At 39.5% G+C, this 25,285-nt stretch overlaps 1 protein-coding gene across 1 annotated transcript in view; it reads right to left on the bottom strand.

The window, feature by feature from the left end:
- Positions 1–25,021, bottom strand: part of EGFL6 (EGF like domain multiple 6) — a 29,047-nt gene extending 4,026 nt beyond the window's left edge. Inside the window, exons 1-9 of the mRNA XM_041472480.1 lie at positions 24,889–25,021; positions 21,742–21,851; positions 19,467–19,559; positions 16,585–16,704; positions 15,647–15,766; positions 14,820–14,954; positions 13,146–13,268; positions 6,027–6,353; positions 100–180 (exon numbers count right to left, since the gene is read on the bottom strand). Of these exons, the coding sequence (XP_041328414.1) occupies positions 100–180; positions 6,027–6,353; positions 13,146–13,268; positions 14,820–14,954; positions 15,647–15,766; positions 16,585–16,704; positions 19,467–19,559; positions 21,742–21,851; positions 24,889–24,953 (1,174 nt within the window). The 5' untranslated portion in view covers positions 24,954–25,021. The remainder of the gene's footprint in view (positions 1–99; positions 181–6,026; positions 6,354–13,145; positions 13,269–14,819; positions 14,955–15,646; positions 15,767–16,584; positions 16,705–19,466; positions 19,560–21,741; positions 21,852–24,888) is intronic.
- Between the last annotated feature and the right edge of the window lie 264 nt (positions 25,022–25,285).

Below are 25,285 nucleotides of genomic sequence, written 5' to 3'. Positions count from 1 at the left end.
TTAAAGGCTTTTAAACTAGTTCTGACTTAGCTAACACAGGTTGTCACAAAAAGATACAATACACAGGAAAATAAATACTGTATGATAAAAGTAAGCCACCTTCTTGCTCTGGTCTTGACACTGGAATTTTCCTCTGTGCCAGGTGAGGGCCAAAGGCAGCTGCTTCTTTTACCTTGGGAGCTAGGGAAAACAACTTGTCAAGTACTGAGTCATCACAGGAACAGAAAATGGAACTTTATTCCTTTATACCACCTAACATAATTTATTTAAATAAGTCAATATATGTATTTTCCACTCCACCACAAAACTCATATTCCTAACAGCAATTAGAATTTTAAAAATTTGCTTAAATTGCTGTTTTCCCCAGCACCTAGCCTTCTAACCTATAAGCACTGGAGCTACAGCTCCATTGAATTACAGATTCACAAGATAAACTACAGATAAAATGGTGATTTTTCTTCAGTGACCTGATCTGCTTTCTTGCTATAATGACCAAATGGAACTGAACTCTACCAGACAGCAGGGACAGTGACTTGGAAGCAGTTTGCCAACAGCAGCCTCAAAAAATTGATAATGTCAGAGACTTTGTAATTAGGGCACCAAAGGCCCACAGATCTGCATTCAGGGCAGTGACAGCTGGTGCTGACTGGAAGAGTTGGTAAAGCAGCACCAATGAATGTTAGGGGTGTTCTCTAAGACACTGGCCTGAAAGAGGTGGTTACTCAAGAAGCATTAGTTCTCAGCCTCAGAGACCAAGGGAAATCCTCTTCTGTCTGGTGAGACAGAGGATTCCATATTCTTGTTTACACTAAGTGATCTCTAGATTACTATAAGTCGTTAAAAATTCTATAATTAAGTTTGTTTTGTATTAAGTGATTAATAGATAAGTACACTCACCAAAAAAAAATCATAAATCTCAACTTCTTTATGCATACCCTGTGAAAATAACTAATCATACATGAGATAAGGGAAAGACTGGCTTCCAGTGTTCTATCCTTTGCAAACACATAAACAGGTGATACCTGTGATATGTTCATGGCCACCTATGAAAACAGGAGGAGTTTAAAAGTGCCATTTTAGAGGAGTGAGAAAGAAGCCTTTGGATTACTGCTTGGAGAATGTATTAGTGGAAAGCCTGAAACAACTGAAGTTCATTTTTCAGCCCCATCCCATGGGCAGCTGTGCTAAGAAAAGCCATGGAAATTACTTTTCCCTACTCAGCATTGCATCATATATGGAAATGCCAGATATCGTAAAAGTCATTATTTTCGCAAGGATGCACATTTGTTCAGAGGGGAGGTTTTTTTCCCATGAGTTTGACTGAGCTAGGGCTTTCCATTTAAATACTCCAACATGCTCACACATAGTCAGTTTTAAGAATATACTCAGAAGCAACTGCAATCCAGAGCCTCCTAGCACCATAAAGGCTATGCCATCCACTTAACCTTTCTTCTTCTTCAAAACTGTCAAAGATTGCTCTGTGTACACCAGTGAAAACACACACTAACAAAGAGGCCTGGAGGCACTTCCAGAAGTGCTGAATTGGAGAAGATTCATGCAATCTTATGAGCTTTCTGATGAATTGCCAGAGCGTGTCATCTCTTGCTGTTCTTGTAGCTTCCCCCTGACCTAGTCCATTGCTTAGATCACCTGGATAATATTCATACTTAAGGCAAGAATTAATATACATCTTTCTGCAAATTAATTTTTGTTTACATAGACACATTTAGGAATAGGCACATCCAGATTGGTGTTAAGTTTATTCTCAAGCCATAAACTTGGCCTTGTACTTGGTGAAAGAGGCTCAGGCTGTGAAAACCTTTGCCAAAATGAAGACAGCTATTAAAATATGATCAGTTCTGGAAAGAGTGGAGTGATTTAACAGAAGACAACAGCTGCCAGAATGATTTATTTGTTAAGTTATTGAATTATACTTGAATTCACTTGAGAGAGATACATGCAGGTGTAGCCATGTGCTATGAAGCGAAGAACTGTTATGGACAGAAAAAGAGTCCAGTTTTGTTTCCAAATCTATTTTTGTTTTCAGTCAGGCATTACAACCAGGTTTTGCACTCACTGAAAGCTATCAGCTGCATATTATGAGAAACTGCAAGCTTCAGCTTACAGAAAGGTTTCAAATATACCTTACTGTTTGAAAAGTACCTATATTTTATTCAGATCATCCTCACGCACAGCCAGGATCCAAAGTTTACTCCCTCATAAGTAATAGGCAGGAGTCATAATTAATCATTTTAGCTCTTCTGCTATCAAGTGGTCTTGTAAAAAAGCAGGTCTCCTCTCATGGTCCCTAAGAGCAAGCTCTCACCAGCAAAAGCACACATATGTCCCACTCTAGGCACAGCAAAGTCCATCCTTTTTCTGTACTGCGGATGCCCTCCCATCAATTTATATGCAGCAACAGCTAATAGGTAATCTCCACATACAAACCCCTTCATATCATGGTGCTACATGTTCTTAACCACTGATGTCATCAAACCCATTAAAAAAAAACAAAACCCAGAAAAACAGAGTGGGCACTGTGAAAAAAAAAAAAATCAAGCAGAATATAAGACGTAGTAAATTTAACTCAAGCTTCCTATGTATATGGTATACCACTGTATACTGTTGGACTCACAGGAATATACCATTTCTCTGCTACCATATTCTGCTCTGAAAGAATTACATTTGCCAGAAGTCTGACATATATAGCTATGAACTGAGCTGTGGTGTGAGCATTAATAGCTCACAGAGTGGTGTAATTACCAGAAAAGAATGAGAGCAAACATCATGATTAACTAAAGTAATTCTCTTGTTCAGCATCAAGAGCTGTGAAGCCATAAGGGAAACAGTCCACTTTCAGTATTGCCAAATACTAATCCCTCTTTATCATTCCTGATGCTACCAAAGGAAGTGTCTCTGTGTAATAAAATGGCTACATGATACTACAGGAGTTCTAAGCATGATGTGAATTTCATAAACTGATGAAGTACAGAATATAGAATTTTGTTGCAGTTGGCAATATCATTCTGAATTACCAATGTCAGCCAAAAAGTGTTAGAAACTGTCAGAATTAAGGTTGTGCTTAGTTATTTCAGTGGAGCTTGAGTGTAGCATCTCTGCAATCCTTGCTTATATAACCAAGTACTTTGGCCCAGCTCTCTGTGTCTTCTCCCATATGCAGAAAGGGCACTTCTCATGTAGCAAAGAGCTTTCCAATACTATGGTTTGCTCTCATTTTCACTAAACTATTTTATAATAATGAATAAATAATTAATGATGAATATTACTATCAATAAATAATTAGCTTATCAATAAATAAATACTCCTATTTATTAAACTGCACCTTTCACAAGAGGACACACTGTTCTTTCACATTGGACAAGGCAAGAATCCCATGGAAAATAGTAATTTGAAGGAATTTCAAACTGTATCATAAGATACAAAAATATAAGAAAAAAATCTAAGTTTTCATTGATGACCTTAGTTTTGACATTTCTTACATGTTGTGGGCTTCACTTTGTTGTCTTTAGCTATTGTGTGAGTTTTTTTAAAAAAATCGGTAAATAGCAATTCTCACGAAGGTCCAGTATTTTGGTAGCTAGGCCTATTTTAATAATTTCCATCTCCATATATTTCCCTTTTTTCCTACAATATTTTTCTATGGCTCCCTATGTATTTATTATGTAGTAAAACTACTACAATAAAATAATACATCAATTTAAAGAGACTTTTATATTTTTTCCTAATTAACTACTCTTCCCAGAAGACAAACAATGCCAATATTAATAATACAAACGGCAGATGTTATGTGAATATTTGAGGGGATTATATGGAGGAATTTAATGTTGTAGTAAAGGAATCTGCTGAATAGACATCAACAAAGAAAGAAAAAAATGTACAAATTTATGAGCTGTAAATTTGAGCTAATGATGTTCTCTGAAGGATCACTCAATATCATTAAAATTGAAAGTGTTTATAAAGCCAAATGTTCAAGCAATTAAGCACCTGAATCATGACTGAATTTTTAAGATAACAAAGATAAGTACAGCACATGGAAATATAAAAGGAAGGAAAACACAGTATCCTGAAATGAAAATGAAAATGGCACAATGCTTTAAGTCCTTGAATCACAGTTGGTGTCAAACAGGAAAGCCACAGATAATACAGAGTTCACAAACTTAATGAAACTGCATCTTGAGCATGCTGCTATCTCTGCATGAAGCAGCACACCAACTTTCTGCCAAAATCTCCTCGCAAAATAAAATCTCTCTAACAAATTCAGCATATTAATCTCACATCTATAAGGGAAAATTCCGGCCAGATGTGACTGGAAAAAAGGCAGTATAGGCAAAACTACAGATGAACCACAATGCTTTAATATTTTCAAGCAGTAATATTCATTGTTACTGCTGCCAGCTGTAGTGGTAATTTTTGTAGAAACAAGTAGATTCTGCCTCTCTCTAACCCAGGTATATAGTGTGCAAATGTCCTGGTTTGGTTGGGAAGGTCCTTGAAAAAGAATCTCACCAATCATCACGACAACAATATATTATTTGGATTTTCCTATGGACAGAGGATTTCCCCTGTGTGCCCTCACTCAAACTGAAATCTGGAAAATTAGTGCATTCCAACTAGTGTAGCACAGAGTACTCAACTGGAAGGTTGCATAATCCCCACTTTGCAATTGCATCAGGACCCGTAGCCCGGTACAGGAGACCGAGTTCTCCTTGCATCACCAGGCAGAGAGCAGAGTCCTTTGTCCTTCCAACCAAAACCCAGGGTGACCATACCCTGGGGGCAGTATTCCTGGCAATCCTTCCTGACCTGTCCAAGCAGGCTGAAAAAGACACCTGTTGAGACGTCTGAGATCCATCCATCCATCCATCCATCCATCCATCCATCCATCCATCCATCCATCCATCCATCCAGTGTGTCCTCATTTGTTTTGTAGTAGGAAGTGCAAAACTTGCCTTTTACTGCAGTGGAAAGTGCAAAACTTGCCTTTTACTGCAAGACATCTTCCTAAGCAGTCATCCCAAATCCATAATGTTGCATGAGGCTTTTCTCTCCCTTTCCATCTGCTTTTCTTGAACTTTATATTGTTCCTGTCAGTCTATCTGCACAGCCTGGCCAGATCCCTTTAACAGCAGTGCTGCCCTTCAATTAATGGGTCATTCTCCCCATTTTGGTATTGTCAGCAAATTTGAAACACGCCATTAGCACTCACTGTTAATATTTGCAGGAAGGGAGGAGTTTGGTGAGCAAAGTCCTGATTTTGTTCTGTTTATCAACTCTCTAGAATAATTTGAGGAAGCAATATTAGTCTATATCCTCAACTTAAACTGAAACGGGCCAATTACCACTGAAAACAAAAAAAAGAAGGCAATTTTAGGAGAATGCCTTTGGCAAGGAAGCTTGTATTCTCCACTGTATTAAGTGAATAATTACATTTTTTCTTGGCTGTCTTATGGAATTACAATATTGCAGACCATTTTTTTTTTCCAGAGGACTTTAAAATTATCCTTCCTTTAAAAAATATATACTTATCTCTCTTTCCAGGTTAAATAGCAATAAACTGAATGTTAATTTAATTTTCTCATTTCTATTATTATAATTTGAATTGCTGTGGGATAGTATTTATTATTTTTCTATACTTTGAAAGAAGAGAAAATGTAATGAATGAAATATTGAAAGTGTGTGTTCTTCATTGTAACTATTTTTCCCACTACTTTGAAGAATGTTTGACTGAGACAACTGTACTAAAAACCGGTTATAATAATAGAATTGCTTCAGTTGGAAGGAAACTTAAAGATCAACGAGTTCCAATATGCTGTACAATTTCTTGCTGTGTTTTTCAAAGTCTTCAAATGTATTTTCAAAAGCATTAACTAGAACCTAACCATCTTATGGTTCTATGATTCATTTTCCACAAGTAAATTCTGATAAAGTGTAATGTTTTGTGATGATTTTTTAGTTTAGACATATTTACATTGAAGCCAGATACTTTAAAAAACAAACAAACTTACAAAAGACATCCCCTCTAAGGCTTCGTTCATCAATTTGATTTTCAAAAACTTCCTTCTGCTCTTCATCTGACTCATCAGCCTCCTCTTCTGCAGCAGCTGCAGTTTCTTTCTCTTCCTCACTGTAGCTCCCACCAAGATCAATACCACCTTCATAGTCCAGCAACTGCAAGTGGGTCTTAGAAGGTGGGGTCACAGCTGCTTCTGGGATTGCATTCTTGACTGTTTTATGCTTTTTCACACTGCTTTTTTGTGCAAGAAGTTTCTTAATTGTGTCCTTAGCTCTTCCAGGGCCTCTTGCGATTTCCTTCACTGACTTTTCAGGGATAACTAGAACCAAGAAGAAAATAGAAAATATTAATCTAAGGAATCATTCAGCAATGACAATGTTTTTAAATGGGACTGAGGTGTCCTTTACAAGGTCAGGAGAGCCACAGAATTAAATTCTCTGCTACGAGATGTAAGTTCAGTTCTGCACAGAACCGAACACACACGCACATGTTCAGCTCTGTACTACTGACACTCTGTCTGAGTTACAGTGAAAAGACCAAAGCAACCCTCAGTAATGATCTCTGGACTCCTGTGTAGCACAGGGGTAACACAGTTCATACAGCCCCTTACTTAAATTATTTTTACACTGGAGCTGGGGCAAAAAACCCCAAAAATCCTTCTTCAGGTTTTGGACTAAAATTGTCCATGGAGATGGACAATTTTAGTCCAAAACCTGAACAACAGCAGGGATAATAATAATGAGCATTTATCTTGTCTTTTGTGAACTTCTCTGGTCTAATTTTCTTGCCATGGCAGGCTGGAAGCTACTGAAATGGAGGGTATTTTGAGAAGACATACATCAGCTCCTCCATCGTATTTCTTTTAGCTCTTATTTAATTGTGAGGGGTAAACACCAAAGTTCAGAGAAGAATCCAAAAATCCTAAATTGTTACCATCTTGCAATCCCAAGATGGACTAGAACATAAATGTAACATTTCCTGAGAATTTACCATTTTATGACTCCTCTTGGACACGAAATACTGTGTCTTATAGTTGTGGATAAAGTGGTGTTGTTTTAATTATTCTGGAATTATCCTTTTGGATACTACTATCAAATGTTGCGCACAACCATGTCATAAACTACTGACAGTTTGAGTCTTTTATGTGAACTACCTAGGGAACAATGAAAGCTGAGCAGTTCCAGTGTGCTATAGAAAAGCTCTTTCATAAAGAGAAACTATTTTCATCAGTGGATCAGAATAGCCACATATACTGCTTCCCATCTTTGATTCTCAATCAGTATTGATGCTGCAGTGCCTACAGTCTTTTAGGATTAAAAATGATGGTGGAAGACAGCTATTTTTATTTCCCTCTGCTTCTGCTGTCTAATGATTATACATTATCAGGGCAAGAATATGTTCCTGTTTTGCTCCTCACTTTGTATTTATGAACATTTTATAGTAGTACTTTGAGACAGATGGACTGGACTTGGAACCTTGGGTAGTACAATTTTCTCTGTGCCTCTTTTCATGAAGACACAGCAGAAGAAAAAAACACCAGTAAATAAAATAGAACTGCAGTCTAGTAGGAAAAGAGGAAAGTTCCCTGAATTTATATTCACTTCTGGAAAATACAATCCTATCACTGTGAATTTGTCACATTTTATTTATGGCAAGTACAGCTACATGCTATTTAGTATGTCAGCAACAGAATCAGACTCGGTGTGCTCACTGTAGCATTTAGGTGTTTTTGAGATTGCTGTTGGAGTAAACAGATGCCAATAAAATGAAAGTCAAACTTGAGGATTTGTTCTTCCTTCTTTTGGATAAAACTTATAGGCTTGCTTGTCAAATACTTGCAAATAAGCTCTTTACTAATACTCCACTAAGTATCTTCTGGAGGGTGATGTCATGAAGGATGTAAGGTTCCCTAGGTCAAAACTCAGAATTCAGCAATAAGAATTAACAGGATAGCTTAATTCCAAGCAAATTTCCTCTTGACTATCAGTAACAAGAAACTTCACCCTTTTAACAGAGAGGCTATGGGGATTTTCAAGGCTACAGGACTGACTGTTCAGCAAACCTGAACATCTGCTTTTAGTTTCTGCTTTGAAGTTTTCCTCACGAAACGGAAAATTCTTACAGTTCAACATAATAACCTCTGTGGTGTCAGAAAACCAATCATCTCCTTGTATGTGCAAAATTTAGCAGAGTGGAAAATCAGCTGACAGGAGTCACAAAAATAGAGGGATGAAAAGGTATAAATTCCCATGTGCTTGCAGACTCCAATTTGCTGCTGTGCTATGAAAATCTCCATCCTTGCGGAGACAGAGACTCTAGACACTAAGCATATTTTAGGACACAGAACTAGTCTTCTTCCTACTTGCATTCATCTTTAGAGCAGCCAGAGGTGTAGATTTAAGGCTTTTTATATCTAGCCATAAATTGCAGGAGGACTAATGCAATGTAAGGATACACCACCTTAAACTCTGTCCTTTTGATTCCATGGCCTGTGGACTTGCCTGAATGAGCAAATCACCTTCTATGGTGCTCTGGCTTCTCTGGTGCTACACCCGAGGCAGTGATTTTTCAGGACAGTTTGCCTCAAAATATGTAGATAAATGCAAACATGTTGGTCACAAACATTTGTGCACTTATCTGTCCACGTGACTGCAGAGAATTTTGGGAAAAGTGCAAAGAAATGTATTTTTTTGTATTTTTGAGTATTCCACCTCAGCTCAGCTCTTCGTTACCTACCTTTGATCAGGAAGCATGCAGTTTCTGTTTATTGCCCTAATATGAAAATATCCCAGTTTTCAAAGGGATTTTCTTTCTTTGAATTAGAGAGAATTAAGGCAAGAAGTAGAAAAATAAAGGCAAACAGTGGCCGAGGGCAAAAAGTAAAACTTTTCTGTCATCAGAAAAACTCACAGAAATTATACAAAATTATAAACCTGCAGAAATGGTTTGGTGTAGGATGTCTAATGACCAAGTTGTAGAAGTTGAGTTGAAAAAAATACATAAAGAATAAATGCCAACACTGACTCTGTGCTGCATTGTGTAAAGGGAAGTAGTCAGGGGATGATACAGGAGAGGGACAGACAAGGGTCTGTTTTCCTTCCACACACCCTGTGAGTGCAGCTGGTGCTGGCCCTGACCATCCAGGGGATGCAGTCAGAGACAGCTCGCTCTGCACTCCAGCAGGCACCCCACTGCTTCCACCCTCACACCTCACAGAGCATTTAAAAACCTGGTGAGAGACAAGCCTAGGAGGCTGGCTTACAAATCCTTTCATAGCTCCCTTTATAGCTTCTCTATATCAGAGGTGAAGAAGTCTTGAGGGAGACAGACAACAATCTACCACCTGTAGGTGCAATCTGTAGATGTGAGCAAAGATTAGATCAGCATGACATACTTCCAGAAATCATCCTAAAATTATCAACCTCTTTTAGATGCTCTGAAGAGAGTCTGAGAGCTTTCATAGATAGGTTAAAAGACAGATTCTGGGCTATTATGTTCTTCTAAGCACCATGGAACATCATCTACCAATATGTGACGCTACTCTATTTAATTTCTGAAATTTTTACTGTCTTATTTAGGGAAGGATACTTTGAAAAATCAGGTCAAGTTTGTTACACTGGATTGTGCTTCATACATGACTATACCAGCCAGCAAGGCATCTAGTAGGACATGTGTGGTGACAAAAGCCTGTTACTCACTGAAGAGGGACAGCAGTATTTGACTCCATACTGAATTAAATTTTAAGAATATCACCAGTGATATGACAACAATCGTTTCTGAAGCTTTGAAACTTTATTCTATCAAACGAACATTTCTCAGGATTGGCAAGTTAATAAGAAAGCAAAGTTATATATAGGGTCTAAGGGTTGCCCTATCAGCAAAAAATGAATGACTAATACAAGAGGCAGAGAGAGAGCCAACATGATTTTTTATTGACACTTGATACCCAGCAAAGTAACCTCTGCCTCTAGCTGGGCAATAACAGGAGTGTCATTGTTGAGCTCCTTAGAGTGATACCTCTAGACTTAAATATAGTAATCCTTTTTCCTGTTGTTTTGTAGGACCAAAAAAAGTGAATCAAAAATAGGTTCTTTTCTTTTTTCCCTAGGAATCTTAATTGCTTATGGAACCTTGTGAGACTCTATTCTTAAATAAAAGCTGAAATATAGGTAAAAGCATGTGGCAGGGGAAATGTGGGTTTTCAATGCACAATAGGAAATCAGGAAACACATGAACCTGGGAACAGTAACAGATTGCAGCAAGATAGGGGCCAGATGTGGAAATGACTAGGACCCTTTTAGGGATTGTTCAAATCTGTCCATCTGTATGGATTCTCAAACGTGTGTGCTACAGACAGTTCAGAAATGGTCTCCAATGTTTCATAGATATAGGAGTGTTAAATGGCAAGAGGGTGCCTTAATAATCACAGGTCATATCCCCAACAGCAGTGTTTGCAGCCTGACATTTCAGCAGCTTTCTCCAAGGCAGTGTATTGACATAGAAATTGAATGGAAGAATTTCCACCACCTTCTTTGCAAAGGTGAATTATATATTATGTCAATAATTAGGTTATTTTATAGCACAGATGTAGCCACAGGAATTTCATTATGAGCAATGTGCTTAATTGTTCTCCTTTCATAATCCAAAAATTAAGCTATATATTAAAATAGTTTTCATTTTTTGAAAAAAGCAAATACTGCTTCCATGATAGCCAGGGTTTTTTTATATACTAGAGACAATTGCTATTAAGAACTAATACTTCCCTGTGAAAACAGGATTCCATCTCTGTGGGAATAATTATGTGGAGTACTGGAGACTTATTTAAGAAGGATTTTGTTCAGCTGTGGCACAAGCCCTGCTGGGAACTGGAATGGGCCACAGGAACTGTAGCCATTGTCACCAAAAGAAGTGTGAAACAGCAGCCTTCAGCTCCTAAATGCCCAAGATGGTGTCCTCATCCCATTAAGCCCCATAGCAAATTTTCTTTTTGCTGCATTAAAGGCAAAGCTTTTCCACAGTTGCCGTATGACATGGAGAACATTCAGTGTCACTGTTGGCTGGTACATCCAATTGTTTGTGTTACTGTTTGAAAGAAACATTTTCCCCAGTAGCAAGACGCGTCCTGTCCCTATGAGTTACACTGGTCAGATGTTCTTGAGGATTGCAGTAAAAGTCAACTATTGAAACAGTCAGAGCTAAAAGAAACTCCTCCACTTCCCTTTAAGGAGAAGGTATATGTGGGAGAATTACCACCAGAGAAACCAGTCTCTATTTAGCATCTCTACATTTCAGGGTTCACCTACTGCTGATTGTATTTTAATCTTCCTCTGCTGTTGTTTACAACTTTCTAGCTGGACCCTCAACTTTTGACCTGCCTGTTTTGCTCTCATTACTGTATGTTATTCTTCTATACTCTCATAATCTCTTTTCCATTTAGTGTGTTCTGTTAAGTTCTATGAATGGCATGGATCCTTCCTCTGCTGAACAACAAATGGATTTCTGTAACTGGAAATATGACAGGAGGAAGTAGGCAGAGGGCAAACTATGTAAGAGAAACACCTATGAGACAATAGGAATCATCTGACTTCAGAACTGATTTTTTTAGAGGGCTAGACATCAAAAATTTCTCTCCACAACTGAATATATTTCTGTTACTTATATGTAAGCAATCATTCTTGTTGAATTGTTGTTGCTTGATGAAAGAATATTTTATGCATGGAGTTAGTAAAAAAGAAAATTTCCCTGGAAATTTTTTACCTTCTCATTAAAAAGGCAAATAAATGGAAAAAAAAAAAAAAACAAGCCAAAAAAACCCCCATACTATTTTTCTCAGAGATGTATTTGTTTAACATTTCACCTGTGGTACACTTTGTTTTAACAAAACCATGCCAAGATGTGTCATGTCAGTTTGCTTTGATGTCCAGTCAAAAGCATCCTTCCATTTCAGTGAGCTGCAGTCACATATCACAAGAGGTGTGGTCCAGCAAGGAACCTGGCTCCTAACATTGAATTTGAGTAGAAGAATGCTCTAAACAGCTCTGCTGTGGTAATCTGTGTCCATATCAAACAGTTCAGTAACAGCTAGATTTTTCTGTGTTTATTTTTGCTTGTTAAAAGTCAACATTTTTTTACTGAAAGTTTAAACTTAACAAAATGGTCCTCTCCTGTGAGAGCCAGGAGTTGGACTAGTGGGTCCTGTGCAATTCAAAATATTCGTGAAAATATTAATTTATCAATGTGTATTGTAAGTTTCAATTGCTACCATAATGGGAGTAGGAACATGAACAATACAGGGACTCAGAGGACATCTGTGACCATGAAGTATAATCATAAGACATATTTGATCAAGCATTACTTGAAAAGATTTATATATTATGTAGACTTCATCTGCTACAGACAAAAACTTTTAAAATGTTTGAGCAGAGGTCAAGTGTCCTCTTGAGGAAAACATCTTTAATGATGTTGCAGGAGAAACATTTGCCAGGATTAATAAAGGTATAAATTAAAAGGTTCATTTTAAATATAAAGAAAAGGACAGCCTTTCTTTCTTTCTTTCTTTCTTTCTTTCTTTCTTTCTTTCTTTCTTTCTTTCTTTCTTTCTTTCTTTCTTTCTTCTTGAAGGGTCATATTCAGTTAAAATGGGAAATGACATCTTTATAGGACATCTTCCATATTCAATAGACAAACAAAGTGAAAAGAATTTAACAGAGAAGTCACAGCTTTTCTCCCTTTTCTCATTTTTTGCTAAGTTAGCCTTCTGGGAGGGACAGCACATCCCTCCAAGGAGCTAACCTTGGGAATTCATTGAGAAATCACAGTAGGTTTTTTTAAACTATTTTCTCTGTTTCTTCAAGACAAATTAATTTCTCTGTTCTACTTGCAATTCCTAGAGATGAGACTTGAAGACTTACAGGCAAAATTAATTTGAACAAGGGATACTTGTATTGCCTATGCTGTGAGTCATGCAGTTAATATATTATTTTGTGGAGAGGTCTTGCTTGGTTGGTACTGCAGCACTGTTCAGCATGACTTTTCTGAGAACATGCCTTGTAACGATCAATTATTGGAGAGAAAAAATACAGCATTATTCCTGTCATCCAGTGGTACTCACCAGCACAATCAAATCCACTGCCTCGGTAGCCCTGCTTACATTTGCACTGGAAGGATCCTGGGGTGTTGAGGCACTCTGCATGGAGGTTGCACCTGTGTGTGTTTGTCACACATTCATTTACATCTGGGGGGAGATAGAAACGCTTCAGTGAAAACTGTGCTGCAACCCAAGGCTCCTGACAGCCTGTTTGTGCCCCCATCTCATCCAGGTACTGTAAGCTCTAATGTTAGACCAAGCCAGAGCATTGGCCATAGAGAGGCAGAGGATTCACACTAGGACAGAATGCTTGGTGTCCCTCCAAACACACAGATGCTGGCATATGCATCCATGGAAAATGTCCATCCCAGTAAAGACAAGGTGAATGCAGTGTTTTTCTGACTGAGGACAGGATTCAAACTACAGGTTACACACACTCTTCTATTAACAAAATGCACCAAGTACCAAGAGAATGGGTGACAGGAGTTAAAAAAGAGCTCACCAAAACATTCTCATTTTTTCATTCACTGTAGAAAGAATGCAATGGAAAGTAACCCTGAGTGTGCCAAGATGTTAAGATCTTTAAGCTACCTCTCACATTCCAGCATATATATATGATGCTGCATGAAAACAAGTTATAAGGAAAATTAAGTAGAAAATAATACATTCAGCTCACAGCAAAATGTACAGGCACCAAGAATATTTGATTTTGTTCTGTTACAAAGATGTTTCTGATTTATCCCACATGAGGGAGTCATGTTGGTGCACAAATGTTTGTACCATTCACATTTTATCCAGATTGCATCATTTTTAGCAGCTGATAGGTCCTCTCATAATGTAAGTCAGCAAACAAACAAGTAGCAGGAAGACTGACTCAAAAGTCTGGTGTGTCTGAAAGTGAGATTTAGGTTTGCAAATAAAATCCTCGCCAGTGAGACCATTTTGATTTTTCTCCCATGCATACATATGAAAAAGGAAAATATTTTTCCCACTTGAAGTCTCTCAGGATTTGCAGACATGAAATGCAAACTTAAGTCTCCAAACCTACCTTATGATCTTCCTCCCACTCCTCACTTCCAACTAAATATAAACAAATATATATCAACTAAATATAAACAAATCCCATTAGTTCTCTTTCTTATGCACCAAGTGTAGTAGTTCCAACACTTCCAGGCCCTTGTGTAGTCAACAGCTTGAAGAATACTCCTGCAGCACCTGCTGCAGTAACTTATATTTTGCTGTTCTTCCAGCATTCAGCTAATGGATTGAAACAGGAGTTAAGCATGCTTTGACATTTGTTTTAACACCTGAGCATGTCAAGATAACTTTTTGCCTGTATTTATTTTTGTTAGGGAGAAACTTGTTTGTGAAACAGAAACCTGAAAAGTAATTGAAACCTACTATTTCCATTCTTTTTTTTTTCCCTCAAGTTCTGTTCAAACCATACAAATAACTGTTTTTACAGTCATTGAGACACTTACTTCACATTCCTCAATAACCAAAAAAAAACAAAACAAAAAAAAAAAAAACAGAGAAAAATTCAAAGTCCCATCAAGAACATTCTTAGTGTGACACCTTTTACCCATTTTTGAGGCAGCATCCCCAGGACAGGACACTGTGCTGGGGGCAACCACAGGGAAGATGTGCTCTGTGGGAATAAGAAGAATGAAGAAGGAACATCCATGGGCTAGCCCTTACCTGCACAGTTGTAGCGGCCGCTGGTGTATTTCAGTTCATATCCCAGCTGGCACTTGCAGTAGAAGCTTCCAAACGTGTTGACACATCTGCGGTTGTACGAGCAGACAGCTTTGCCAGTGGAGCATTCATCAATGTCTGCAGCAGGAGAAGGGATGCTGGTCAGATCCATGGGAAGGTAAAATAGGAAAAAACTCACTGGGATTTGCATTAGACTGATTTGTTCTTGACTGTCACAAATAAACTTAATAAATAAATCTTATAATTTCACATTTGGTGATGGCTTTCACAAGCGTTCTTATGAGTGAAGCAGTGAAATGTGAACTAACTTTATGGAAGAACACAGTACCAAGTATTATAAGCAATGCTTTCTTCATCACTGGAAACTCACAGGTAATGTTGAGGCTTCTGGAGAAAAATTGAGAAGTTTGTATCGTGGGTCATCACAATAAAAGAAAGCCCTATCCAAACAAAATGCCCAAATCCTATAACACATTATGTCAGCAGGGCAGCTTCCTGCAGGCAAAGCACAGTAATTAATGGCCTCATACCAACAGGGAGAAACCAAATCTGTGGATGACTCTAAATCATGTCAAAACATTGTATTATTTACTGGGGATGAGCGTTATCCAAAGAATCACATGGCCAATAGTTCAAGAAGAATTATTTTTTAAAAAAATATTAAAACTTTACATCACACTGAGAGTAACAAAAAGCATTATTTAAGCCAGCAAGGAAGGTTAACTACTTCCTAATCTTTCCCCAGAATCTTATGGCTTTTTATAGGGTTCCTGCAGAAAAGAAGCTGAGAGTGAGCTCTCTAAACATACCAATGCATGTCCTTCCATTTGGTCCCAGCTGAAGGCCACCTGATGGACAGAGACACTGCACCTGCCCTTTGACTTCTTCACATCCATACTGGCAATTCACCATGGCACATGTCCCAGAACCTGAAATCAGTATTTAAAATAACAAGAAGAGCAAAATTCTAGGCAGGAATCACACAATTTAAAGTTACATATGGAGAAACACACAAATTAATCAGAACAGCAAAAATCCATTCATTATAAAGAAAACTGTTTATAAATTAACATACAAAAATTCAGGAGTCCATGAGATATTTTCTACAAACAAAACCCTCTCACCAAAAAATTAGAAGCTTCCCCAGGTCTGAAAAATCTGGTTAGCTAAAAAATCAGAATGCTTTCCATTTCATGCTGGCTTAAAGACAAAGAATGTAGGTAGAAATACCTATTTTCATAAGTTTAGATAAGCCTTAGATCATACAGCAAATGTTTGCAAGAACAGTTTTCAGCAACTGTCAAAAGCATATTAACACAGGTAAAATATATCAGTTGTGGAGCACAGAAAGGTAAAGCAAGGAAGAATGGCATGAAATTCAGCAGAGTAAAAAGTAATCTGTATTGGTGCTTTGCTTGAATACATTCATTCTTATTCAACAGATGAACTGGCAGGACTATACACTGAGGTCATTCTAGCTGTTCTTCATCTGAAGCAACACTATCAAAGACTTTTAATTCTGTCAGGACCAAAACACCTCTGAAGACCAAAATATAAGTATGACCTAGTTTGCTTTATCCAGGAAATACCAAATAGGAAGCCTCTTTCAGCTGTGGTAGTACCAGAGAGCAGGGGCAAAGACCCTATTCTGAATAAGTGAATCAGTTCATCACAAGAAGAAAATCTGCTGGGATTAGATGTGGTTAGATGATCTTGGTGTGCCTGTTCCACCAGCTCTATTACTTACTTGCACATGTGCCATCTGGCATGAGCATGTACCCGTTGAGACAATAGCACTTGTAGCTGCCATGTGTGTTCATACATCTGTGCTCACAGGGACGTGGCTTCAGTCCACATTCGTTCAGATCTGCAGAAGTCATTGGAACTGAGTGAGTGCTGGGCTTTTTTACATATATTCATGCATAGAGGTGGATAATATTGCCTAATGTGTGGAGTTCCCCAGAGTGAAATTGTCTGGATGGAAAATAAGCCAGCCCCTTGCAAGATGAGAATTTAGCAGACCATCTGGCTGAAAGACTGCTAGTAAAACCAACATACACAGACCTCTACACTTGAAAAGTTAATGCAAACTCTGGCCACATTTGGCAGCTTGTTAGGAAGAAGTGGAGGGGTGGAGAGAATCGCAGCTAATCTTTTTTTGGGAGTTTTTAATGGATTTTTTCTGGTTCTAACCCTCCAGTTGACCTCTGTATTAAAAAGGCAAAAACATGAGACTAAGAACAGCAAAACAGTTTGAGATAAAGTGAAACAAAGATTTTTACTTTAATTTTTCTGAGCCTCACACTGGCACCAAGGTTATCAGTAGCAGAAATGAAATAAAATTTATGATAATAATAATGTGACTTCAAAAGGATCTCAAAAGTCTCAAAATCCTGAGAATAAAACATCCTAAATCCTTCTCAAAATCCAGGATTTAAAGGCTTTTCAGAAACTACATAAATTTCAAATTCCCAACATCTATCCTTCACGAGGAGAAAATGAGAATTCTAAAACGTTTATTTGTGTGGTATAGGGTGAGCAGTTCTGACAATGATATTTGGCCTATGACAAGGGGACAATATCTGTGTTTTTTAATTCCATGACCTACCACCTCTACCTCTTGCAGTGATTAGTAGGTGGAACTCATTAATAGAATGCACCAGCATATGCAGCCCGTTCAATATGTGTTTAACAGGATATATGACTGATAACATAATTTCAGTAAAGATGCAGCTCTCCGGGCAAGCACTGAGCTTGTGCAACTCCATTTCCAATGGGAGAAGCATCTGTTCTTGTGCCACACCCTGCAGACCACAGGAACAAAACCTCCAGGCCATTCAAAGCACAAACTTTGTGGAGGTGCACAAGTGCTTTTTACAGCTCAGTCCAGGGAAGAGAGAGGGTTGCATTCTATTATTCTCACAGGATCTGTTTGAAAAAGGACAACCTGTCTGTTTGCAAATCACGCTGGATTGTTGTGCTGCTGTGACTCCACTAAATAACTAAGACTCTCTTAACAAAGAAACTACAGAGCAAACTAGAGAACAAAAGTTATTCCACTTAGACCATACATTTTCAAAAGTGCTTATCTGTACCTATCTCTCACAATGCACAGATAGCATACACAGCTCTAAAAAAGAACCTATGGAGATAAGGCTGATTTAGCTCAGACTTGGTGGCAGACTAATACAGTCCCCTTATCTCTGTTATTTTAGTTAGCTCGTGTTGAGCTTGCTCAGCAGGACATTCTGCTGCAAGGACAGACCAAGGCTACATCTGCCATTAAATTAGAAGTGGGTATTAGCACTTCTGGGTGATGGAACATGACCACCTATACAGCCATACTGTTGAAACAATATCTTGGACACTCCTGGCCAGTATTGGCCACCACCCCGCTGAAAAAATCCTGCTCCTGCTTCAGAAGGTAGAAAAGCCCAGGAGCTAACAGGGAGTCTGTGCAGTGCTTCCTCCGAGCCTCATCTCAGAACCTGCTGAAGTGCACAGGTGATCAGGCTGCCTATGGAGAGCATGTCAAATGCACATGGAATTACTGCACAGAAAGCACCTAAAAGCTGAGGGCTTCTCTGTTGCCTTTTAGCAACATTTCAGCTGCCAAATAATTTTTGAGGTTAAACTTCTGTATTTAGAGGCTGAAGTTGTAAGTGGTACTTATATATCTGTTACATATAACTACAGCTGCTCTTTCTCTTTCCTCTCTAGTGTACTGAGGAGTTAATTTCTTTCCCTGTGAGAAACAACAAAAGATGGATTTTACCAAAATACTTAATAGCACATCTTTAAAGCATATTGTTTGAAAGATACTGTGTAATAAATGGGCTGTTTTGACTATAAAAAATGTGTGTTTAGCGTGTCAATGCAATATTTTCAGGCAAAGTCTGCAGGAACTTAGGAAGGTAGCAGGAACAGTCCTAGTCATTTGTGTCATGTTTCCATCATAGCACCTACAGTTCGCTCATTTGCCTCTCCATGCACAGTGTCCTGCTCCTTTCATCTGATCCAAGAGAGAGGTCTCGTATTTTGGAACAGGAAAAAAAAAGCTGAGTTCTTACCAATGTGTTAACTGAAATATTTTCATATCAAATTCCAAATTTATGGGGGAAAATGGTACATTTAAAGTTTCTGAAAATGCAATTCTAAGGATTCCCAATGATGGTTCTCAGAAATACCACCAGCATATATAAACACCCCAGGCAGATTGCTAAATTATACATCTACGATATAATTGCAAGTCTTTCTGACTAGAAGATTAATTTAAAAAGAAACATGGGCTGCTAGTTAAGAAAATAACATGGGTTCTGCAATTGGCTTCCATCTCTTCTGATACCTTCCTATATAATCTCTCCATGCCTTAATCCTCTGACTATAAATATGAGTTTGCCCTTGTCATCAGCCCGTAGGAGATAAACAATATAGTTTCAAACTTTTGTCTGCTGAAGAAGGCTTAGAGCTTGCCTGGGATGCTGGAGATGCAAAAGTCTTAAATTCTTAAGTTCTTCTACATAAACAAGAAAACATCCTGGTTTACTGCTTTGGAAGATGACAAAAACCATAGCACAAGATAAGGAAACAGAAAACCAACAGTCTCCTTTCTGGAGCATATGCACAAACCTTGATTACAGGATTTCCCTGTAAATCCAGGGAAACATTTGCATTTGTTTGGTCCCATGCACTCGCCATGCTTGCAACCATGTCCACAGGTAGCTGGTGGAGTCAGGCAGAGAAAGGAGAGAGAAAAAAAGTTAGAAATATTCTATTTGAGAACTTTTGCTCTGCTTAGTTGCCTAAAAGGTTTTGCATAAGTTCAGCATCCTCCACACTACTTCCTCTAGTCTAAGCACAGTAACTACTGATTAACACTTTATTTGGGCTTGAAAATAGGGGCACTAACATTAATTACAAGAATTTGGTTTTTTCCAGGTTTGTAAAGACAAAAGGCCTTTACATCCTTTTTTTTTTTTTTTTTTTTTTTTTTTTTTCTGCAATGGTTACAAGCCACATTTAGTTTTGTACTCTTGCCTTTTTCCTTTTTTTAGGAAGCCTATGTGAGAAGCAGCTGGCCAGCAGCTTGAATTGCTATGCTTGGCATCTGGAGCAGGAAAGAGGCAACAGCACTCTCCTAGAGCAAAAGGAGACACATAATCCTATAGCAGTTTACAGTCTTGGATCTCCTCAATTACAGCTGAGGAACGTGTCTATCCCATGGTGGAACATCCAGAGCACATCTGTCATCAGGCAACTGTCCTTAGCACATATCCCGGCGAGTATATTTGCATCATGTTTACAATAATTTGAGAGGGCAACATTTAACCTGGATGCATTAAAAAGCAACTCTAAGTCCTCTGGATCAGCAATCAGAAATTAAATGCAGACTTTTATAAGCCTTAAGGCTCCTGAAATCACTTTAATTGTCAGCATGGGGGTTATTCAGGAAGAGCAAACATGCATTTATAGCAGGACTATCTCTGAGGAAACGGAAAGAGTGTGCACCAGGATGTGAATTTCGATTCCTTATGTAGTTAAGCTGATCTGCAAACTATAGGAAAGTTTAGTTACTATATGGTAAAATTAATATTAAAATTATTTTTTCTGAATTCAAGTATCTTCCCTACATTAACAGATACATTCAGATGTACTGAAGGTACTAACTCTGCAGATTGAGGCATTTTTCTACACTTCTTCCAGCCCTGAATAAAATGTGGCACACTGCAAGACCAGCTTGTTCCCCTGGGATCCAAAGCATCCCTGCTTGGGATGTTCTCCCATGGCATGGACACATATCTCTTCTGTAATTGAGACTGCAAAAAACCAGCTTACAGTGTTAGCGATGAAGCAGTGAAAACCAGCACATCTGGATTTACAATGCAGAATTACATTATAGGTGGCTTAAAGTGACTTGCCAAAGAAGAATCTTCAAATTTTATGAAAACCTATTGCTTTAAAACAAGACAACCTACTCCACTGCTGATCAAATGCTACATTTGCCAGTTATCTCTCCAGGTATTAATTTGCATGAAAACTAAAGTGCAATTAAGCAATGCAAGAAATACTACAATAATCCCTTTTTCTTTTTTTAAAAATGGCATATCATATATAGAGAGCAGAGACATTTTAACATCTTTCCCTTTTAGCATATGGATTTTCAGCAATCAGTAATCTCAAGCCTCTATACACATTCACTAGACATAAAAGGCAAAACTCTCTGGGACAACAAGTGCAACATCTGAAAAAGATCTAAAACATATATTTTATGATTTTGTTGTGTTTTTCCCACATACAACTGGAGAGAGAGATTCAAAACTGCATTCTCCTTGGGATATGTAGACCTTTCACAAATTAGAAGTGTCTTAAGAGTCATTGTGTCTTCATTAAGCAAATGATCCACACACCCAAACACTGGCTGGCTACCCAAGCTCAAGTCAGGGCACTTATTGCTTGAGTTTTATTTATGTTTTTAGAAAGTTAAAATCCTCTGGTTCTCAGAAGCTGTGTAATCTGAAAATAAAGGACACCAACAGAAATTAAATAATTTTAGAGGTCCTTCTATAGCATTAGAAAACTGCATTTATGGCACGTACTCAACAGCTGTAACAGTGTAGCCACTGACCAGGGCTGTGCAGGAGGTTAGAACAGATGGTGCCTTCTGGATCTAAGAATTTCTGAACGTGCAAGTTATGGTTTGGTGTTATTTACCCAAAGCTCTGGGTAAATACCATTTTTTTGAGGAGATGGTCTCTCAAGCATGTTTTATTTGCTCTCTCACAGACTTGGAGATTTCACGCCTCAGGAGTTTTCCTTCTGTAACTTCTGGGTTTCTGTAAGAAACCTCCTTATTACTACCAAGTACGCAGCAGCAGAGAGGAACCAAGCAGAAAGTTAATGTTACCTTCGCAGTGGCCCTTGTTCTTTCTCCAGCCAGGACAGCAATCCAACCTGGAGCCGTAGCGGCACACCCCAGGCTGGCTCACAGCCCCCAGCTGCCCACGAGTTCTCGAGCTGTGTAAGGAAGGACAAACACTAACTCCAGCAGGAAAATGCTCTAATCCATTCCTCTGCATACCCCTCTGTACAATTCTCTTATGTTTTATCCACTGTCAAGCATTTTCATTTCACCAAACCTAGAGCAGTGTTCCTAGACAGGAATACAAACTTCCATTTGACCAGAGAAACTGGAATGATGGGAATGTTTCACCTGCAATAAATTAACTGTGCAAGGTCAACCCTTTCTAATGAGAAACATGGCAAAGGCAAAAAATACAGCCAGCTCCTTGCAAGAATGAGTCATCTTAATATCAGTGAAGTCAATAGGGCTGCCTCAGTTTGTGTCACATGAACACAAATATATGATCCATGATCACATGGATCAAATATATGATGCCATAACTGAGAGTACTGTTGCCTCAGATGATGAAACACTGATTCTACAGAAAAGCTTGTTGAGAGTATCAATCAGCCCCATAAAAGCTAGCGACTTGCAGGCTCATAGCCACTGCATACATGCAAAGTGATTGCATAAGTGCAGACAGACCCAAGCATTCTGGTTGCATGAGAGTCCCTGACCATACAAATTAATGTTAATTTCACCTGCCAATAAGCCCAGGGGGTTCAAAGTCATTGTGCAGATCAACAGCTGCAAGAGTTGGAAAACCTGCAATATTAGTTGCCAAAATTATAAATCTGATAGAAATTCACAACTGTGTAAATCTTCCAGACCTCCTCTGTGCTGTGGCTTTAGTTCTCCTTCTCCCTTTGCTTGCTGTTACTTAAGTTGTCCACCACATGTCTCTCCCCTTTATGAAATTCTTTTCTTTATCCAAAATCCTCTGTCTCCATTGCTTTATCCAAGTCATAATTTAAAATGCATTTTCTTCAGAGAGTCCAAAATGCTGGTTTTGACCCCGAAAATTCCTGTTTGGTGAGAGCATTGTAGTAAGTGATTTGGGGTCCTGAGGGGGGACAATACACTGCAACAGAAATCTCATGGTGGGGAAAAAATGGTGGAAAAAAGCCATCAGGCATGAAGTTTTGCATTTTTTAGTCTAAGACACAAAAAAGGTAATATTTTATCACATTGCAGGAGTGCTTTGCATGTATTCTCCTGCACTTATCTGTAACGGTTGCACTCACATCAAAACAGTTCCTGCAAACATCACTGAGGCAAACTAGTAGAACAAATATATGCATACGCTTCAAAGACACAAGGTGTTACTCCAGAGTTTTCTTTAGTAGCTGAACCATTGGAACTAGGAGGGAGTTCAAAGGAAATGCATAAACTCATGCATCTGAGATACTCTACACAAAGAGATCGTCTTCATGTCACCTGGCAAGTAAAAAAGCTTCAGTGCTGGAATAAATTGTCCTGAAGGCACCCAACCTTTGCCACCAATGCAGTGATGCAGTTTACAGGAGTACATGTTCCGGTACATTAACATCTTCAGAGAGGTGAAAAAGTGTGTTGAACAGCTCTAACTCCTCTGTGTCTGTGACAAATCAGCACCCTGCCTCTGCATCCTATAGACAATAAAAGAACCTTTTTCCATTTTGTTATCCACATGCTGCTGCCTAACATCACTTGCAAGTATACAAGTTAAAGAATATATGTTCTGCTTGCAGACTAGAAAGTGGCCTTGAATTCACCTGGATAGTAAATGTACATTATGCTTGCATCTAAGAAAATCCCTTTGAATGCATCTGGATAGTGCTATGACTCCCCTGGGAGGTTAAAATGCCTAAAGCCTGGAGGAAGCAGGATCTCATTCCTTTCCAAAAGGTGCTCATTTTCACAGGAAAAACTGATTCAGTAATGTTTTATTTATTAATTTATTTCAAAAATTTAAAAAATAATGTCATTATAAAGTATACAGTATCTCTCAAGGTTTCAGAACAAACTTTCTTTAAAACTGGGAAATGTTCCATAAAGCTGCAAATTAAATTAACATAGCTGAACTCTATAGATATTGCCCTGGACAAGGTTGAAAGATTTGTTCTGACTTCCACAACAAGCATCAAGATAAAACTTACCTTTGGCAAAGATCAACTAGATCCCAAAATCTGTGAGGAAAACCAGTTTTGCCAGGTTAGTCCCTCTCACCCATGAAGAATCAACACCCACCAACTTAGCTATTTCTATCAGGAGTTAAGCACTAAAAGAAAAAATTAGAAAGAGGAGATTCTTTCAGGTAGGCAACCTTTTCTGGGAGAATGTCACATGGACCTGCCTGGATATTGGGGAAGCAGTAATGTGGACTGGAGGCATAGGGCACTTCTGATCCCTCCTTGTCTCATACTCCTGTAGGATTTCAGAGGAACTACCTAAAGTACCTGAATGAGATGGCTGGACTTATCACAGTCTGCCAGTGTACAAAAAATTCCTGGCCTTGAAGAATCTGCAGCCAAAAAATGTGACCAAAAAAGAAAGGCAAGAGAATGCACACTGTGCAGGTCAGATCACAGCGCAGTGGAAGAGTGCTGTCTGAAGAACTCTGTCCTCTGAGAGGCAGCACCAGTGCTAAAGGTAACAAGGGCTACTTAGCAGTCCAGGGTGCCCAGAGAGGAGGGAAGTAATTGACTTTTTGTGGCTATGGTATTGCTGACAGCACTATGAGACATTTAGCAAAGAACAGTGAGGATGAATAGTAACCACAACAGCTGCCTGAGTTGAGGAGACTGAAATAAAGAGCTGGCTGCATTAGCTGTCACAAGATTGCTGTGAGCCATTAGCACCATTTTAAACTAAGAGGGACTGAGTTGCACTGCTGCTGTAACCTGTATTGCTGCTATGGTTTAGGAATGGGATTCCCCAAATCAGTCCTCCCACCAACTCTCTCCACAACCACATGCCACCCTCTCTTACTCCCCCAATTTCCCTGCACCCTTCCCCTTGCAGCAGGATGGAGATGAGTATTGGAGGCACAATAGGCAAAGATCGAAGCCCCGGGCCCGCCGGGAGCAGCGGCACCAGCCCCGGGCCCTTCGGGAGCGGGGCTGCGGTGCCCGGGCCGGCCCCGCCCGCCCCGCCCGGTTCCCCGCTCACCTGCCCGCGGCCAGCCCGGCGGCGAGCAGCGCGGCGAGCAGGGCGCTCCCGGGCGCCGGCACCATCGCCCGGGCACGGGCGGCAGGCGGCCCGGCCGCGACCCCGGCGCTGTCTGGCTGTCTGTCTGGCTGTCTGTCGGGCTGTCCCTCGGGCTGTCCCTCTGGCCGTCCCGCGGCGGCAGCGCCGGAGCGCGGGCGGGCACCGGGACGGGGCCGTATAACCGGGCGGGGCGGGGCGGACCCGCCTGCAGCCGCGGCGGGCGGAGACCGCGGCGGAGAGGGGCGGGGGTCCCGGCCGGAGCGGGGCAGGCTGGCCGGGAGCGGCCACGGAGCCGCGGTGGTGCTCTCCTGGGAAAGCCGTGTCGCTCCGGCGGGCGGTACGAGCCCCGGTACAAACC

This window comes from Pyrgilauda ruficollis, unplaced genomic scaffold (assembly GCF_017590135.1).
Source record: "Pyrgilauda ruficollis isolate IOZ18807 unplaced genomic scaffold, ASM1759013v1 scaffold29, whole genome shotgun sequence".
NCBI lineage: Eukaryota > Metazoa > Chordata > Aves > Passeriformes > Passeridae > Pyrgilauda > Pyrgilauda ruficollis.
The sequence above is the reverse complement of the archived record's forward strand: the minus strand, read 5'-3'. Positions and strand labels throughout refer to the sequence as shown.